The sequence below is a fragment of the Syngnathoides biaculeatus genome, chromosome 3, assembly GCF_019802595.1.
Source record: "Syngnathoides biaculeatus isolate LvHL_M chromosome 3, ASM1980259v1, whole genome shotgun sequence".
NCBI lineage: Eukaryota > Metazoa > Chordata > Actinopteri > Syngnathiformes > Syngnathidae > Syngnathoides > Syngnathoides biaculeatus.
In genome coordinates, this window is record NC_084642.1 from 30,637,263 (window position 1) to 30,656,586 (window position 19,324).

Here is a 19,324-nt window from a genome sequence, read left to right on the forward strand (position 1 = left end):
TTCAGGTTAGGGTTATCCAAACATTTTCCTCCAAAGGCCAGTTACAGAAAAATATATGGACGAAAGGGGTCTGGGTTTTAATTTTTTAAACAACTATATACTGTACTAATCAACTTCCAATGGTATTCAACCTTGCCTCCCCAGCTAATAAAGATTTTATGATGGCCACAATCTGTAGCAGGAACAGTCAGACAACTTGGATTTCGAAAGCAAACAATTTCTTCCACATCTGACCTTTAAGGTTCCACCGAACAGTGTACAAGTAGTTTTAATGCTTTACTATAACAGGGAAAGTAAAAGTCTATCAACATAACGGATCACGAAGAAAGTGAAGTATGCACACATTCCCCTCTTCTATAATCCTGTAAAGCAGTGATTCCCAAACAGTGTGCCGGGGTACATTAGTTTGCCATGAGCGCTCTTCAGGTGTGCCGTGGGAAATTATCCAATTTTATGTCATTGCTAAAAAAAAATTTTTTTCCAAGAAATAATGTATCTTTAGTCATCTCTTTATGCCAGTGAGACAATGACAGACGGAACAAAAAAATCCTCTTCTATTAGATGGGAGGAAGTACAAACAGTCATTAATCGATCCATTTTTGGTGACATTTACTTTTGTTGGTGTGCCGTGGGATTTTTCAATTGTAAAATATGCGCCTTGGCTCTATAAAGGTTGGAAATCACTAATGTAAAGTGTGGAGTAACTAAGATGACTTTATTGATGGCGCTTTTCTGCTTTTGAACAATTCTACATTCAAGTTTAATCGAGGATCCATGGAATGCATGGTTCATTGTAAAGAATTTTGCTTTTTAAAAAATTTTGTTCCTGCTTGTCACTTTTACTTGTTGTCGTGTTAACAAGGCAGTGCAAATTGGGAAAAATATCCCAAATAAGGAAGGGTTAAAAACACATGCACACACCACAACTCACAAATAAAGCAATAAGACTCACCGAGCCCCGGTAACATTTTTTTACATCCTCATAGGAGAGCTCTTCAATCAGGTGATACCTGGAATTGAATAAAAAGGTACACTTGTGTTAAAAAATGTTTAAAAAAAAAAAAAGCAACTGGATGCCATTTTCCAATTGAAGCAAGCTACGTCATCATGAAATCACCACAAACAAGGAAAACTGTTTGCGGCCATTGTCATAGTGTAATCGAGCATTAGCTACAATCATGAAGGCTGAGTATTGTCGGCAGCCTTGCAAACGGTGGCCAGCTTGAGTTTCTGTCTGTGTGCAGCGCATAACGACCCCTCCCCCCCCGACTGCCTGCCTCAGCATAACATGCAATCAACGGTGCGTGTTATGTGCATCATTGCAGCATGCAGGTGTACGCTGTCACATCCAGTAAAATCAAAGAGGAATACAGTATTACGTTGTCATTGCACAAATAGTGCCAATGCCTAGGAGATTACCCACTGTCTTGTTGTTTTATTTATTGCCAGAAAACATAAACACACGAGCACATCAGAGAATCCCTCTTGCCTCAGGAGAGATGATGCAGTGTTATACTCCATCTAGATAAAATACAGAATAATCAATCAGCTCTCGAAGAAAAATCAACTCCGTCATTGTGCTTTTTAAGGAGACAGATTGGGGGTGAAATATCAAACTAAAAACAATATATTTCCATATTATGTGTTAGCTGTCATTGAGATGAGTGTGAAGAGACTTGAACCACTACTGTTCACTAAAATTTTGAAAGTGGAAAGAGAAACGATGATGGAAAATCTCTTTGCCCAAAAGCATATTTCATAGACAATGTAACACAATGCAAACAAAAGTGCCTGTTACGCCCTCAAAAAATGTTTTCTCTGGCAGTCGGTGCTGCCTTGGTACAATATTCAGAACAAAAAACAACATAGCAACAAGAACAAAGAACAAGAGACATTTCTGTTTATGGGAGTTATTCGTCATAAGTCGTGCAAGATGTAAAATGTTCTTCATTTAGAACAGGTAGGAGATAAGTGTGTCAACTTCAAACATTGTGTTAAGATTGTACAGAGTGCCTTTACCCGTTCGAGGTTCCCGTTATAGACCAGTGCAATGTGAATTGTGCCAAGGGAGCAGTTTAAAGTGACCAATTGTGCGGTCTAAGAAATATTAAAAAAATAAATGTAAAAAAATTATTACTAATACTGATTGGACCAGCAGGATGTGAATGAGTGTCTTAACATATCACAAGGTAGAAAAAAGTAGGTTCCCTGACCAAGAATTTAATGACTGAATTGCCAGTGTTCCTGCTGGTTTTGACTTTAATTGATCTGTAGCACTTTCCCAACGGAAGGAGCTGGAAGAGCTGGTGGCCAGGATGTGCAGGGTCCGAAAGGATCCTGCCTGCTCTGGACCTAAGTCCTCAGTAGTGGATAGAGTGGTGTCGACAATCTGTTCAGCGGCTTTGATTGTCCGTTGCAGTCTGAGTTTTTCCTTTGTTGTGGTGGCCCCAAACCAGACTGTGATGGAGGTACACAGAGACACTGAGCTGGAGAAGTTTGGAGGAGAGGAGTTCAGGGATGATGTTGTTAAACGCAGCCCTAACCCTATAGGACGGCATCATCTGCAGACCTGTTAGCTCGATAGGCAAACTGCAGTGGGTCCAGCTGGGGACCTGTGAGGCTCTTGAGGTTGTCCAGCACAAGGCGTTCAAAGGACTTCATGACCACAGATGTCAGGGCAACAGGCCTGTAGTCATTAAGACCTGAGACTGCTGCTTTTTTGGGAACCGGTATAATGGTGGACCGCTTGAAGCAAGTTGGTACTTCACACATTTGTTGAGACCTGTAGAAGATCTTTGTGAAGACAGGAGCAAGTTGGTCTAAGCAGACTTTGAGGGAGGATGGGGACACAAAGTCTGGACCCGGCGCTTTGTTGCTCTTTTGTTGTCTGAAGATCTGTCAAATGTCGCTTTCATGGATGTGAAGGACGAAATAAAGCTCCCAGCCCCCGCCCCAAAAGTATTGTAACGGCACGGTCAATTCCTTTGTTTTCATTGTATACTGAAAACATTTGGGTTTCAGATCAAAAGATAAACATGAGACACAAGTCCAGAAGTCCAGCTTTTCTTTCATTGTATTTACATGTAGATGTCTTAAACAACTCAGGACAGAGCACCTTTTTTGTTTGAAGCCACCCACCCAGTTCAAGTGAGCAAAAGTATTGGAACAGAAATTGAGTAACATTTAATATTTGGTGGCGTAGCCCTTACTTGCAATAACTGCATCAAGCCTGCGACCCAATGATTTCACCAGATTGTTCCATCCTTTATTTTAAATGCAATATGATATAAAGTTGCTAGTTTAACCTTTGGTAACATTTTAGCTCAATGTGAAGTTAGTAATGCGACTGTCTCTACTTTCTTTCCAGTGTGGTAAAGTAGTTTCTATTTTATGTTGGCATCTGTCGTCAGTTTTTGCCATCAGTGCAAGAGTGGAACTCACTGTTTAAGTTTTTGGCCGCTTCAATGCTTCATAGACGTATTTTATTGTTTCACAATCACATAATTGACTTCATCAAAGTTCTGCAAAATGTAGGCTGAGGCTTGGAGCGGGAGGGAACACGTCAGACGTCTACACATCGTGAACACCAACTTTGCACAACAATCTTATTCCAAGTGTTGCACTGACGTAACTGCTCATTTATGTTTAACAACTTTTAACAAACTTGTGGCTGCCACTGTGGACAAGCACGTCTTCACATCTGTTCCTCTTTGTTGGTTTTCGCCAACAAACTGTAGGCAGACTGTAGGCATAAAAACTGGGAACCAAAATTTTTAAATTTGAATGTGTCACGACCAGAACACGGGCTTGGACCCAAATGCACGACTCGGGAGACGTAGAGGCAGTTCGGGAAACGTTTTTATTCAGTACAGTGTCGGGGGTGAGCCAGGCAGTCAAAAGGAGCAGCAGTAACAATGCTGTCAGGCGTAGGAGGCAGTCCAGTGGGCAGGCATGGGTCGGTACACGAGAGATCAGGAACAGAATCACGAGAGTGCGAGAACGAGGCATGTGGCAAATATCTGGCAAAGGCCAGACCGTACGAGGAGTCCTATATGTATCTGTCATGATTACGGGGAACGAGGCGCAGGTGTGTGCCTCACTGATTGCTGTGGTGTGTGCCGTGTCGGGGAGCGGCACACCCAGGACAAGGACCGGCAGGACCATAACGGAATGATTCCAGGATAACCGGAATATAAATCCTGGCAGTGGTGAGGCCGGCCATGATGTACGGACTAGAGACGGTGGCACTGAAGAAACAATAGGAAGGAGAACTGGAGGTAGCAGAAATGAAGCTGCTGAGGTTCTCGCTTGGAGTGAACAGTTTGGATAGGATTAGAAATTAGCTCATTCGAGGGACAGCCAAAGTTGGATGTTTTAGAGTAGAGAGAGCAGACTTTGATGGTTTGGACATGTTCTGAGATGAGAGAGTGAGTATTTTGGAAGAAGGGTGCTGCTGATGGAGCTACCAGGCAAAAGAGCGAGAGCAAGACCAAAGAAAAGGTTGATGGATGTTGTTAGGGAGGACATGAGGACAGTGGGTGTTAGAGAGAAAGATGCACGAGATAGGTTTAGATGGAAAAAGATGACACGGTGTGGCGACCCCTAACGGGACAAGGCGAAAGGAAAGGAAGAAGAAGTTCCAATTGGTTCTCAATTTTCGATGGCCAACCCAAATGAAAAGTCTAATATTACAAACCCAATTCCAATTAAGTTGGGAAATTGTCCATCCATCCATTTTCATTGCCACTTATCCTCACAAGGGTTGTAGGAGCACTGGAGCCTATCCCACCTGTCAAAGGGCAGGAGGCAGGATACACCCTGAACTGGTTGCCAGTCAATGGCTGGGCACATATAAACAAACAACCATCCACACTCACAATCCCACCTAGGGTCAATATAGAATGTCTAATTAATGTTGGCTGTTTTGGGGATGTGGGAGGAAACCGGAGTGCCCGGAGGAAATCCATGCAGGCACGGGGAGAACTCCACACAAGGAGGGCCGGGATTGAACCCAGGTCCTCAGAACTGTGAGGCCAAGGCTTTCCAGCTCCCCCACCGTGCCGCCAGTTGGGACATTTTGTTTTAAACATAAATAAAAACTGAATACAATGATTTGCCAATCATATTCAACATATTTAATTGAATCGACGACAAAGGCAAGATACTTAATGTTCAAACTGATAGACTATTGATTTTAGCAAATAATGATCAACTTGGAATTTTATGGCTACAACATGTTGCAAAAAAAGCTGTGACTAGGTCATATTTAGGCAAGGCAAGTTTATTTATATAGCACAATCCAACAACAAGGTGATTCTAAGTGCTTTACAAAGATATCAGAACATAAATATCAGCATGATGAGTGTTTCAGCTGATTAAGGCGTTCTGGGAGTTTGTTTCAGACTAGTGGAGCATAAAAAAATAATGTAGCTTCTCCATATCTGGTTCTGACACTGGGAACTGATAAAAAAAGAAAAAAAATAGTCCAGATGACCTGAGGGGTCTGTTGGGTTCATAATGGCTTCAATGGGTTCATAACGAAGTCACTGATGTATTCTGGTCCTAGACCGTACAGACCTTTATAGACCACCATCAGATCTTTGAAGTCTAAGATCTGACGGACAGGCAGCCAGTGTAAAGACCTCAGAGATGGACTGATGTGGTCCACTTTTTAGGTCTTTGTGAGGACTCAAGGAGTGGAGTTCTGAATAAGCAGTTGTCTAATGGATTTTTTCGGTCGACCTGTAAACATGCTGTTAGTAATAGACAGGTCTGGACTGCAGGCAGGCCACTCTGGTATCTACACTTTGTTAGTACAAAGCTAAGCTGTTGTAACATGTGAAGAATGTGGTTTGAAATTGTCTTGGGGAAAAAAGCAGAGGCGTCCATGAAAAAGACATTGCTTGGATGGCACAATATGTTTCTCCAAAACCTGTATGTACTTTTCAGTATTAATGGCGCCTGCAGAGATGTTTACTTTAGCAATGCCATCGGCACGAACACAGCCCCATACAGATGCTGGCTTTTGAACTTTGCATCCATAAAAGTCCAGGTGGTTCTTTTCCTCGTTGGCCCAGAGGACACAACTCTTTTTCACTTTGCATCAGTCCATCACAGATGAGCGCAGGCCAAGAGAAGTCCTGTCCTGGAGCCTATCCCAGACTTTGGTGGGGAGAAGCAGGCTACCTCTTGGGCTGAACGTCAACTAATTCCAGTTTTTGCTGATTCGGCGACACATTCTTTTTCTCTCTGAGCAGTGTCCTTGCTTGTATTCAACAACCTCTATTGGCTCATGCATGTTCGCTTGCTCTCCCATGGGTGGCATGATGGGCACATTTTTGAGCGACTCTCACCCTTTGTGATGACTCTTCCTGTGTTCTGCTGCTATGTCAGAGTGGAGAGTAGGTTGTCGCAAAGATGAGTAAAATCAGGAAAAACAAGTGTTTTGATGTGTGAGGAACAACATCAAGGCAGAAGTTTCAGCGGGATGGTATTACAAATAATGATTGAATTCATACTCCAGTCACTCACATGGGTCAGTCATGTCCGCAGATATAAAGTTGCGGGTGTGATTAGGGATAGAATCTCAAGACCTTAAAATAGCTGACTGACCTGTTATACCCGAGTATGTAGTTGCTACCTAATACCATAATCCTAATTTATTGACACTGCACAGACTAAGACAGACATTTTTCAAGCGGTCAATAGACATTCAATTTCAAAAGTAAATATTCATATAATCAAATCATTTTATTTCATCATGATGTATTGTTATAATCTCGCATAATTTAGGCCGCTATCTATTGTCAATCCATTGCTGAAAGTTAGCAGTTCATTATCTATATCTTCCTAAAGCATGTAGAGGGGAAAGGTTTTCAACTTCAAGATAACACATACCACGGGAGAAAATGACCGTTCCCATTTAGATATATGGACAGACTAGTCTAACATTAAGTTAAAGTAAGTCACAATCTCATACATATTATAGTTAGATACTGAAACATTACCTGTGTTATATCCCAGAAATGTTTTCAATGTAACTCAGGGGTGCCCAGATTTTTTCCCCCCAAGTTATACTTGGGGGGGGCACACGCTAATCTCCACGACTGATGTAAATAGGAGGCCGGCTTGCTAGAACGCACCTTTATGTGCGTGCGCTCCACGTATTGCCCACACCTGAATTAACCGACGAGGTGGATGATAAGTCTAGCGTCTTTTTTTTTTTTTTGGAGGGGGGGCGTCGTCACATGATCAACCAAAACTGCCTGACGATCGACGCATTGAGCACCCCTGGTGTAACTAAATTTCCTTTGATATGGCTCATGGTGTTCATGACTTTCGACGTAAAGGCACTCGCAGTATGTGAAGAAGCTCCGAACATGTGCTTTTGGCATAACTTCCCAACATGCTAAGTACAGTTAACTTGCATTTACTGTTTCCGGGTGAATAGGGATTGTTTAGCATCAGGCTTGTTTTCCTACCAACGTTTATGAAATAAACATAAATTAATGTCAACACTACACAAAATAAGCAACATCTTTCAATAAGTATTTTTCTACTCATAAACTTTACATGTGTGATTTTTCGTGCTCGACAGTCGCGCGATGGCGCGCGGGCGTGATCGCGGATATCAAATGTGAGTGACTGATAATCAATTAAATTTAGTAAAATGACCATCATTAGTTTTTATGATAAAATGCAGATTCACAAATGATGTAATGTGGTTATAATGCCAGCAAAAATTCTACTGAAAACAATTATAAACGTTTTTATTTTTGTTCTCATTTTCCATGAGCTGAACTCAAAGATTAAACCCTAACCGTAACACAAAAGGCTCATTTGTGTAAATAGTGTTCACAAATCTGTTGGTGAGCACGTGTCTTTTGCCAAGACAATCCATCCACCTGACTGCTGTGGGATATATCAAGATGCTGGTTAGACAGCATGATTATTACATGGGTATACACAAGGCTGGTCACAATAAAAGGCCATTCTAAAATGTTCAGTGCAGCACAGTGACATAAATGTCACAATTTAAAAGGGAGAAAGAATGTCGAACAGAACTGTCCACCGGTTGAATTTCCATTTTTCTAGATGAAAAATTAACACCTCTGAACTGCACGCCAGACACGATAATCACTACTGTTCCAATCTTAGCTGATCTGCTGCCATAGCTATGACACTAGATAGCACCTCTAAGATGCAACCAAGTATATATTGTACAGTACACCCGTCACTAGCCTTTCCTATAAGATAAGTCTCTAAACAAAGATCCCTACTCAGTTAAAATTTCAAAGAGCAACGTGTTCCCAGATGCTTTGCCTGCTGTGTGTGCCTGTGCAAAGGTTTGCACTTGTGTGCGCGCATGGGTAGTAGTATCAGGCTGTTGTTTACAGCAGGACACTACAGCTATGGCAGCACTGCCTGCTGGGCCAGATGTGCTCGACATTACTCCCCCTTTTATTTCCAAGTTTGGCATGATGTCAAACTAACTGAGGACAATTTGTTTGGTAAATAGTGTACATTTGTTTACATATGTATGTATGTACTACAATTATGTTCAGTCACTACCTGAGTCCAAAAAGTGGTTTGGATGTTTGCTCCCGAACAAACATGGCAACAAGGGTTGATGTGGGCCAAAATTGGGACGCAGGGGGTCCTCAGTTTACAAGGGTCCTAACATACGTATACCTATATCAAGCACCTGTGACGCAATCACAGGGCACGTGGGCACTCACAATCACACCTAGGGGCAATTTAGAGTGTCCAATTAATATTGCACGTTTTGGTGATGTGGGAGGAAACCGGAGTCCCCGGAGAAAACCCACGCAGGCACGGGGAGGACATGCAAACTCCACACAGGCATGGCCGGGATTTGAATCCCAGTCCTCAGAACTTTAAGGCGAAGGCTCTACTATTGTGCCACCGAGCTGCCAATTGTTTTATATTTTCCCAATTGACTTTTTGATACATTTATTCACTGTAATTCAAACTTCGCTACTGCATTAACATACTAAGGGTTACTTATAGAAGTCAACGTGTTCTCACTTAATTTACAATTTTGGGAATGGATTTCTGTCAAAAACAGAGGTAGAGTTTAGGTAGGATGTTTTTTTTTTCATTGCATCAACTACTGGATACTGCTGTACTTGGATCCCATTCAAGTCAACTATAAAAGCAATCTGCAACTTCACATCATTGCAAAAAAATGCAGATCTATGACTGAAGTGACCAACAAAGCAAAAATGTTGATTAAAACACAACCAATTTCATATTGAATGACTTTCTGTAGCTAATCACTGTTTAGTGACTGTTGTGAAGAATATGCATGTTGCTCTAACTGCCTGCAGCATCCAGTCTATAAATAGTCTGCACAGTCGCTCTAAGGTGGGGATGAGTGAGCGATTATTAAAAATACAAGCGGAGGCCCTGCTGGGATCCACCATGTGTCTCTCTGTGCTCACCTTCCATCTGCTTCCTTTTTACACAAGACAAGTCTTCATCAATAATACCGTTGGTGCGATGAGACACTGAGGCCCGAAGGGACCTGCGCTATGATCAGATTTGGAATGTCAAAATAAAACATGTTTTACAGGGTTATGCCACGATAGGTGCTTGGAAAAGACATGAATAACACTCTAATACACTCCCAAATTCTTGGACTTCAGTCAACAGCTTTAACATGTTGTAGGATGCACTGAATTCTGAAGCTAAGACGAAAATGCAAGTGTTTCGAAAAAAACACGTAAAAGGAATGTTTGAAAGTGAACCAAATGCCGTATTCTTTTCTAAGGATTAAAGCGCCTTCGTGCGGCCTCAGGCCGTGAGTCAGAATCTAAAAAACTAATTAACAACTCAAAGGCTTCAAAATGGAATCCTAAATTAGAAAGAGAACACTTCCCACCGGTGGCAGGTGTAGTCGTGGACTCCCACATAATAATCGAGCCGCAGGAGGAAGGAAAATTAGCACGGTGAACTTGGAGACAAGTGGAAAGACATACAACTTGTAAAGATTTTAACTAGATAAATCTGGATGAGGAAAGTTAGGAGAGGCTTCTCATATCAACCGCTACCAATTTAGCTTCCTGGTAAATTAGTCATACAGTAACAATAGAGCTGGGGCTACCTGCAACAAGTGGTGGAGTAGAATATATACAAAGTCCCTATACAGTACTCCTGTGCGATGACAAATCAGAATCAGAAAAAGATGTAGTACTAAAAAGTATGTAAAAATCAGCCTTCCAAACGGTCAAAGTTGAGACGTCGTCAAATCCTCGTAAAACCCTGCGTTGTGGAACTTTTAGCTGTCAATCAATTATATGTCTAAGCTGGTGTAAGAGAATTCCCAGCGACATACATCGCACATGTTCTCACCGTTCGCAGAGATTCACTCTGTGGCAGCCAGGCAGCCTCGGGACAATTTTCCCCCCTTTCCTTTTGCTTCACTGTTAAAACTCAGTGGGTTGCACATGCCGGTGTTGTGACCATCGAAAGGCGCACCATATGCTGGTACAGCAGTGCATGAACTGTAGTCTCACTGGAGGATTTTTTTATCTCCCTTCCTACACCTTGCCTTGTGACATCGCTGCCATGAAGCTGACTGTGTCGGACCGCTTGCAGCTACTTTAACCGCTGGCTCTACCGAGGCGGTGGATCCTATCCAGTATCGCCATTGGGGAAGATGGTCGAGAGACTGTCGCCCAAATAATATATTACATTTCAGGAAAGATGTATTTTTTTTCTGTAGTGGTAGAACTGGAGCTATTATGGATGAGAAAGGCGCAATTCTCCCGAATGGCCACTGCATAGAATTAAGGCGCTTGGTAGTTACATAATGGGGGAGGGACAACTCATGCTGGTCCCTGGTTTTAGCACCGCCTAAAAAATATAGCCAGCTCAGATGGCAAAAACAGAGTTTAATGGTAGAGCTCAGTAATTCAATACTGCAGTACATTGTTCTCAGTCTTTGGACATTTTCAAACCTATTTCCTGTATTTGAAACAAATGACAAAGAGGACTTTACTGGGCTTTGACATAATTTACAAACATGCCCATCCGCCAGCATCTTATTCTTCTTCTCTGGTGAACTCAATGTAAAATGGATGCGAGCAAATACTGTACAAGTCAAAGAAAAGAGGTTTCGAATAGTCATAGCCACTTAAACCAAGTTTTAAAAATAGTTATTTACATGGATTACGGTGATCACATGCATTTTTTTAAAAACTGCTTCCAATCAATTGAATGCAATAGTTTGGTTTTCGTAAGTGCATGTAAACATACTGACTATTTGTTTGGTGGCAGGTAAACAGGAAGCATTCTGGTTCCTCCGTTTTACTCATGTCTGACACATAACATGTTTTTGTGCTCAATCCCAGAGCAGATTCTACAGGATTACGCGGCTCCTGCCTCTTATATAACACACAACCACCCTCTGTCACTACACACACTTAACACGGAAACTTGCAGAGCGGCATATTTACATAGCCTAACCAAAGGTTTACCCGACATTTGTTTTCTACAACTCCTTATGACATCCAATACAGAATTCAAATATATTTCAGTTCATAGCCAAATTACATTGACATACTAAGAGCTGTTGATAATATTCTCATGGGGGGAAATTCATATAGCCACGTTATAACTGCAGCATTGCATACAAGAACTATTGTGTCTTAACTTGCCAAATTACTGCTTTTTTTCCATTCTTATTTCTTGGTGAGAACTGCAAAAAGAAATGATATATCGTAATTTCTCGAGTATAATGCGCCCTGAAGTATAATGTGCACCCCCAAAGTTGATCTAAAAAAAAATCAACAGTAAAACCCTTCTACCAATGTACAATGCGCACCACCAATTTGCCGCTACCCCAATGCTCAAAATGTTAGGAATGATCTGTATTTATATTTTATTAGGTTTGTAATTGTATTGTTTTTCAAAAAAATGTCAGTACAACAATTATTAATAATAATCTTTGTGCATGTGCTGATGTTGCAGTAATATATATCTCGTGACAGACCAGAGGACACGCTTGTCCTGGTCCCTATAATTGTCAGAAGAGAATACCTCAACCAACTGAAATACATGCTCAATGATGGCACAACATTTTATTAATACTATTAACACATATTTCAGTCTTAAAAATATAAACTCTTTAACATTGTTTATTAAACACTGTTTTAAATATTTGTGCATAATATGTTTGTGCATAGTGCAGTTTATCCACTACATTACACATCTTTGGCCAAGCCTTCAAAAGAAGGATTATGACTCATCTCCAATCCGAAAAAGATCCATAGTAGCTTTATTTAGTGCATCGCGGTGGAACTCATCATTGACTTGAAATATTTTTTTAATCCCAAGAGTTTGGGTTGCGCAGCACACCCTCTCCACCTCAATTCGGCTCCAATTCGAAGCATCTTTTACTATGGTGTCAGGTGGCTATCAAAACAACGTGAGCTCAAACTACGTAGAAACGAGCATAATGGGCACATTTTTTAAATAGCGAGCATTTCAATTGTGTGCGCTCTCCCATTTTTTTTTTTAATGTCCAGATGACGCTCATATTACATAGTTTGAGCTCACGTTGTTTTGAAAGCCACTTGAAGCCATTGAGGCGAGCTATCGTTGTTTCGGACTGCCGCACTACTTCTGGGTTGGTGGCATCATCAGCACGAGTCATGGCACATTTCTTTTAAAAGCAGCTGCACGACTCGCCGTTGTAGTCAACATTTTTTGTCTTGGTTTAAGTTAAAACAAACTCATGGGCAGTTGTTTCTGATCTTTTGTGCAGTAGCAACAAACACGCTACGCTAACAATTATAAAATGCAAGTACCCGGAGGAGTTCTGAGAGCTCACGTTAGGAGCGCACATTACCGTAATATATATAAATAAGTAACTTAACACACCGAATATCATATCGAAATGTATATGTATACCTTTTTTTTACCACTATGTACCTGTATACGACTATACAATGTGATTGCACTCTTTAATTTTTCATCCATACCTAAATATAATGCGCTCTACTTTTTGAAAATATTCTGGGAAAAATTTGCACATTATTTTCGATAAAATTTGGTAGTTTGTAGTAATAAGGTATGATGAACTTCTTGCCAGCGTTAATCTTTTCACGGTTGCCATTTTGGATGAGCTTTTTTTTTTCACTCTCATTTACAAGATTTTGCCATTGGCTGTTTATCCGGGCTTGGGACCGGGACTGAGCAGGGCTGGCTAGTCCTCCCTCCAATTTGAGTTTGAAATGACATTATTCATTAAAAATGGACAACCAGAAGATTAGAAAACATATCTCAGTGTAATAGAGTGCAGTTCTAAACTTCAACCATAGTAATAAACCTGTTGTTAAAAAAAAGTATCTCAGCTAATGTCAATCAAAATGCCAAAATGATCTTTTGTAAAGGTTAGAGCGTGCAGCGAGACCTTATGTTTGGGTTGGCAAGTGTCAGCCCGACGAGACCTCAAGTGCAAATAAACACATCACGTATGTTGCTAATTATGCCTGCCCACAGGTTTGTGTACACGTGTGTTACCATTGTTTGACATCAAGTAGGCCTTCAAAATAAGCACCATGAAAAGAAATCGCCTGCAGCTGTAGCCCGTGAGCACATACACACAGGATGCAGATGGTGTGTTGGGAAACGTGTCTGCGTTTGTATACCAATGTCTGTCGGTGTCTATGTGCGTGAGCTCGTGTTCGAAATTTGCCTGAGGTGTCCGTGCACGTCTTCGTCCTTGGAGGCGTCCGTGTCCTGTGTGGAGAGCAGGCCTGATTCTTCCGAGTGCTCCTGCTGCTCAGTCATGCTCCTGGCCCTGAACACACAAACCACACCAATGAGAGTACAGCGGCCATCCGCGCTCATCCGCACTGTCGTGTGTTTTCTGTTTGCAGGTAAGGTACACGTTTGTCACTCCTGAACTCGAGCTTTCACGTGGCAAGCAAATGGACTCTGTCTTTAAAACCAGCACAGTGGTGATGCAATGCTGAAGGTCTTCTGGTAAAATCACCTCCTCTGCTCAGCAAATTAAACACCAGATAAGACTAAAGACGAAAGATAAGATGAAGACTCTTCTTTTTTCTCATGCTTTTTAGAGTACTGTATTTGCACTTGTAATGATATTTCTTTGACGGTATGCTGTTTTTAATTGTACTTTTACTTTTCATTATATATATATATATATATATATATATATATATATATATATATATCATACTCATTGTTTTTCCCCCTGTTTTTAAAGTTTTATTTATTTGTATTCAAAGGCTTTTAATCATGTAAAGAACACTGAGCTGCCTTGTGTATGAAATGGGTTGTATGAATAAACTTGCTTCGCTTTGCTTTGGTGAAAACATAAGCCGAGACACAGTACTCTATATTCTGCCTTTAATTGAATGTATGTACCGTCATTTCTCGTGTGGAATACGTTCTTGAGTATAATGCGCACTCAAACTACTGACCCCAAAAAATGAGGAAAACCCTTCTATGTATAATTTGCACTCTCGATTTGCTCAAAACATGATGAACTATGTACTGATGTAATTCATTTTTTAAAATCCACAGAATGCTTGACGTTGCACTATGCCACAAAACTGTGACCAATCATGAACAAAATGTACTTTATATGGATATTTCTAATTATGCCCCCTTTATGCATCTGAATCTATCAAAACGAAATCCCCCAAATCACTGATTTTATACAGGCTTTATATCAACATGACAGCGTGATTCCAATTGCTGGCCAGTGCCCAATGCCCAGTCACTGCTGGTCTTGAGCCCAAATAGAAACGAGTCATGAAAGGCATCTGGTTTAAAAATGGTCCCAAACAAATCACAAAAATTATATGCTGCGGTGACTCCTGACGGGACCATATGAAAGTCTGAACAACCCTAAATACAAGTTTAGTTTGTGTAAATAAATGGTAAATGTTTGTAGCCTTGTGGAAATTGTGGATGCAGACTGCGGGTAAAGGTAGAAGGTAGAAAAATGGATGCCGCTTTTTCTCAGGAAGAAAGAAACATTTTAGCCAAACTAGATTTAGCCTGGAATGTGTAGATCCTTTGTAGCAATTATATCAATTTATCCATTTTTTTCTTCCACTTGTCCTCATTTGCTTCGTGCATGGCTGAAGCCTATCCCATGTGACTGCGCGAAAGACAGACTCCACCTTGGAGTAGTCGCTGGTAAAATCACAGGGCACATATACGTAGTCCCAAACAAGCATTCACGCTGACATTGTCACTAAGCGGGAAATGAACACTCAGTGACTGCACAGATGTCAGGAGAGTGAACCACGAAGCCGACCGTCTGACCAATTTTAGACAATATGAGGCAGTACAAGTAAAACAATGGCATTGAAATTGCACATTGTATTGCAAATAGTGTGTAGTAGTAGCAGTGAAGCGGCACGTAAGCGTGAATTATAAATACAGTAAATATTTTGCTGTGAAGGAAACTATTCATTAGTACCTTAAGTTACGAGTGCTCCAACTTGTGAGTTTATCGCATTATGAGCTATTGCATGGCACTGCTATTTTTCTTTATTGAAAACAAAAACCGATGGCATCTTGTGGGGGCTGTAACGGATGAATGCCATTTCAATTCCTTTCACGGGGAAACTTTAACATGAAATTGAGTTACAAGCTCACTCACGAAACAAAATCAACTTGTACGTCAAGCTACCACTGCAATAAAATTGTAATACTGATCGAATGTGGCAAGCGCAAATGAAGGAAGCAGAAGACGAGCATTAAAGAGTGTGAGTGTCGAACAGTGGACGCTTCCTGAAAGCCGTGGCTGAAATGAACCTGCAGCTGAATCACAGACTCAATTCCCGCCTTAATGTCCCGTGGGAGAGTGGACGCGTTAGCAGCTGCCCCAAGTAAACGCAGGCGCTGATGGCAAGAGGCTCACACACGCACTTGCCAATGGATTATGTCTAATTGGCCAGAAGCTTCACGTCAGCCGTTTGCTTGCTCAAACAACATGGCTTCCTAGATCTAAAGGCTCCATGTGATTAGTTACCTGTGATCACAAAGGGGTTCACAGAGGGGGGCAGGTGGGAGTGAATGACCTGCTGTAATTAGACAAGAAAAGCGTTTGTGGACACTTCAAACTAGTAGTTGAGGCATCACTGAGTTGGTTTGACTGTTCGACTGGAAACAATGTTCAAAAGGGGCCTGCATTTGTTCTCAACTTCCTCAACGGGAAGTAGCTTTGACAACCAAGATTCAAAAAATCAGAGGCTGTATATATTATTAAAATTAAGACTCCGAGGAGAACACGTGCACACAGTTTCAGAATATTGGGCAGTTTGGGCATGTTTTGAGTTTTCTTTTACAAACCCAATTCCAATGAAGTTGGGAAGTTGCACTAAACAAATAAAAACAGAGTACAATAATTTGCAAACCATGCTCAACATATATTTAATTGAATACACTATAAAAACAAGATATTCAATATTCATACTGATAAACCTATTGATTTTAGCAAATAATTATTAAATTAGAATTGTATGGCTGAAACATGTTTCAAAAAAGCTGGAACAGGTGGCAAAAATGACTGGGAAACTTGAGCAATGCTCATCAAACACCCGTTTGGAACAGTTCACAGGTCAACCGGCTAATTGGGAACAGGTGGGTGCGATGATTGGACTGCTCAGTAATTCACAAGCAAAGACGGAGGGAGGTTCACGTCTTTGTGAACAAGTGTGTGAGAAATCAGTTGAACACTTTAAGGACAATATTCCTCAATATGTAATTGCAAAAGGAATTTGGGGATTTCATTCTCTACTGTCCATAATATCAGCAAAAAGCTCACAGACTCTGGAAAAAAAAAAATCACTGCATACAAGCAGCGAGGTCAACCATCAACATTGATTGCCTGTGACATTCGATCCCTCTGGTGACACTGCATTAAAAAAAAAACAAAAAAAAAACATCAATGTGTAAATGATATCACCACATGGGCTCAGGAACACTTCAGTAAATCAATGTCAGTAAGTACAGTTCGGCACTACATCCATAAGTGCTTAAAACTCTACTATGCAAAGCGAAAGCCATTTATCAAAAACACCCACAAACGCTTATGACTTCTCTGGGCCCGAGGTCAACTAAGACGGACTGATGCAAAGTGAAAAAGTATTCTGTGTTTCCGAGTCCACATTTCCAATTTTTGGAGCAAATGGAGGACGTTGTGGTAGCCTGCCTCTTCCCACTAAAGTCTGGGAAAGGCTCCAGCACACGACTTCTCTTGGCCAGAGCTCATCTAAAATGGACACATGCAACATGAAAAAAAGTTGCGTCCTCCGGTCCAAAAAGGAAAAGAACCATCCGGACTATTATGGACACAGAGTTCAAAAGCCAGCATCTGTGATGGTATGGGTCTGTGTTAGCGCCAAAGGCATGGGTAAATTACACATCTGGAAAGCCACAATTAATACTGAAAGGTACATGCAGGTTTTGGAGAAACATGCTGCCATCCAAGCAACATCTTTTTCATGGCTCCTGCTTATTTCAGCAAGTCAATGCCAAACCACATTCTGCACCTCAAAGCACAGCGTGGGTCTGTAGTCAAAGAGTGCGGGTTCTAGACTGGGCTGCCTGCAGTTCAGACCCGTCTCCCATTGAAAATGTGCGGCAAATTATGAAGCTTAAATTAGAACAATGAATTCTCAGGACTGTTGAACAACTAAAGCTGTACATCAAGCAAGAATCGGAAAGAATTTAATCTACAAAGCATCAACAATTAGTATCCACACTTTCCAAACGTTTATTGAATGTCAAAAGAAAAGGTGATGAAACGCAGGGGTAAACATTACCCTGTCCCATCTTTTTTGAAACCTGTTTCAGCCATCAAATTTCAAAGTTCATGATTATTTGCTCTACTAGTTTATCAGTTTGAACATTAAATATCTTTTTGTAGTGTATGGACTAAACACGTCACAACTTCATTGAAATTGGGTTTGTAAAACTTTTTTTTACCCGCTGAATTTCTTTGCCAAATGTTTCTCTTGCTCTGATGCATTTATGGAGTAACGATCGACAAAACGAGCAAGTCAAGTTACCGTAGTAGCGCAGAGAATCAACATACTGCAGGACACTTCAAAGTGCCAAGCGAGAGCCAAAGTACTGCTGTGCTTCCCAAACGCTTTCAGAGGAATCACATCAATTCATCAATCATCAATAATTATCTACATCTATATTTCAAAGAATAAGATGGGAACGTCGCACAATAGCAGAGCGTCAAAAACCAGAACTGAACTCCACTAGTGAGACTCAGCTGTTTTTTTTCGACAAAATGTATTTAAAAGTGGAACGGTGAAAAACTGGCTAGAGCGTTGGTCTCACAGTTCTGAGGACCAGGGTTCAAATCCCTGCAACGCCTGTGTGGAGTTTGCATGCTCTCACCGTGCCTGTGTGGGTTTTCCCGGGAACCCTTGTTTCCTCCCACATTTAAAAAACATGCATGCAAAATTACAGTATGTGCATGGGTGTAAATGGTTTTGGCTGGCGATCCCAGTTGGGATAAGCTCCAGCTCACCTGGGATAAGCGCCTAAGAGAAGGATCAAATGTAAAAGTTACTAAGCTGTTCAACTTACAATGGAGTTCTTCATGAGCCTTGAAGGCCACCCTAATTCCTGGTAAAGGTAGATAAAAAGTAGCAGCAAACAAAATGTCACTGTTTGCACATGTACATTCAACACACGGCCATCCAACATAGTTTTTCTTTTCCAGGACACATTGTGGTAAATGATGTTGTGCTGCGCTCCAAATGCCATTTCTGCATAGTCAAACGCGTTTGACACTAATGTTCAGTGAAAGGTTTCCAGCTTTCCTCATTGTGTGAGGAGATTGTGTTGTCACAAGAAATCTTTCAATCCCGTGAACTGAAATCTCTGCATTTAAAGGGAGAGGGGTTGTATTTTAGTTTTAGTTGTATTCATTTATTGAAGAGAGCAAAGTTAGTACGAAAAGCAAGAGTTGTTCATTTGCGCTTTCATTTGCCCCAAAAGCTCACGCCAGAATGTTGACAATCATTTCAACAAGTTTCAGAAACATGACTGCAAACAGAGTCAGACTTAAAAATGCAGGAGGGTTTTTTTTTTTTTTTTTTAATGTTTGTTTGAATTTCCGCACCGACTGTTTACGATTGCTGAAGACCCAGACGAGTGTTTAGCCTTTGGACTCGGAGCGGCTTGAGACCTCCCGAAATAACCTCCCCAACTTTGAAGCCCCACGTTTCCCCACAATTAGAGCTGTTCGGTACTGTAAAGCAAAGTAAACCCAAATGTGAAATAACGGTATAGT

The 19,324-nt window shown here is 41.1% G+C and overlaps 1 protein-coding gene across 1 annotated transcript in view; it reads right to left on the minus strand.

The window, feature by feature from the left end:
* gramd2aa (GRAM domain containing 2Aa) overlaps window positions 1–19,324 on the minus strand; it is a 32,639-nt gene that overhangs the window by 12,662 nt on the left and 653 nt on the right. The window contains exons 3-4 of the mRNA XM_061815314.1: window positions 13,724–13,828; window positions 953–1,010 (exon numbers count right to left, since the gene is read on the minus strand). Of these exons, the coding sequence (XP_061671298.1) occupies window positions 953–1,010; window positions 13,724–13,818 (153 nt within the window). The 5' untranslated portion in view covers window positions 13,819–13,828. The remainder of the gene's footprint in view (window positions 1–952; window positions 1,011–13,723; window positions 13,829–19,324) is intronic.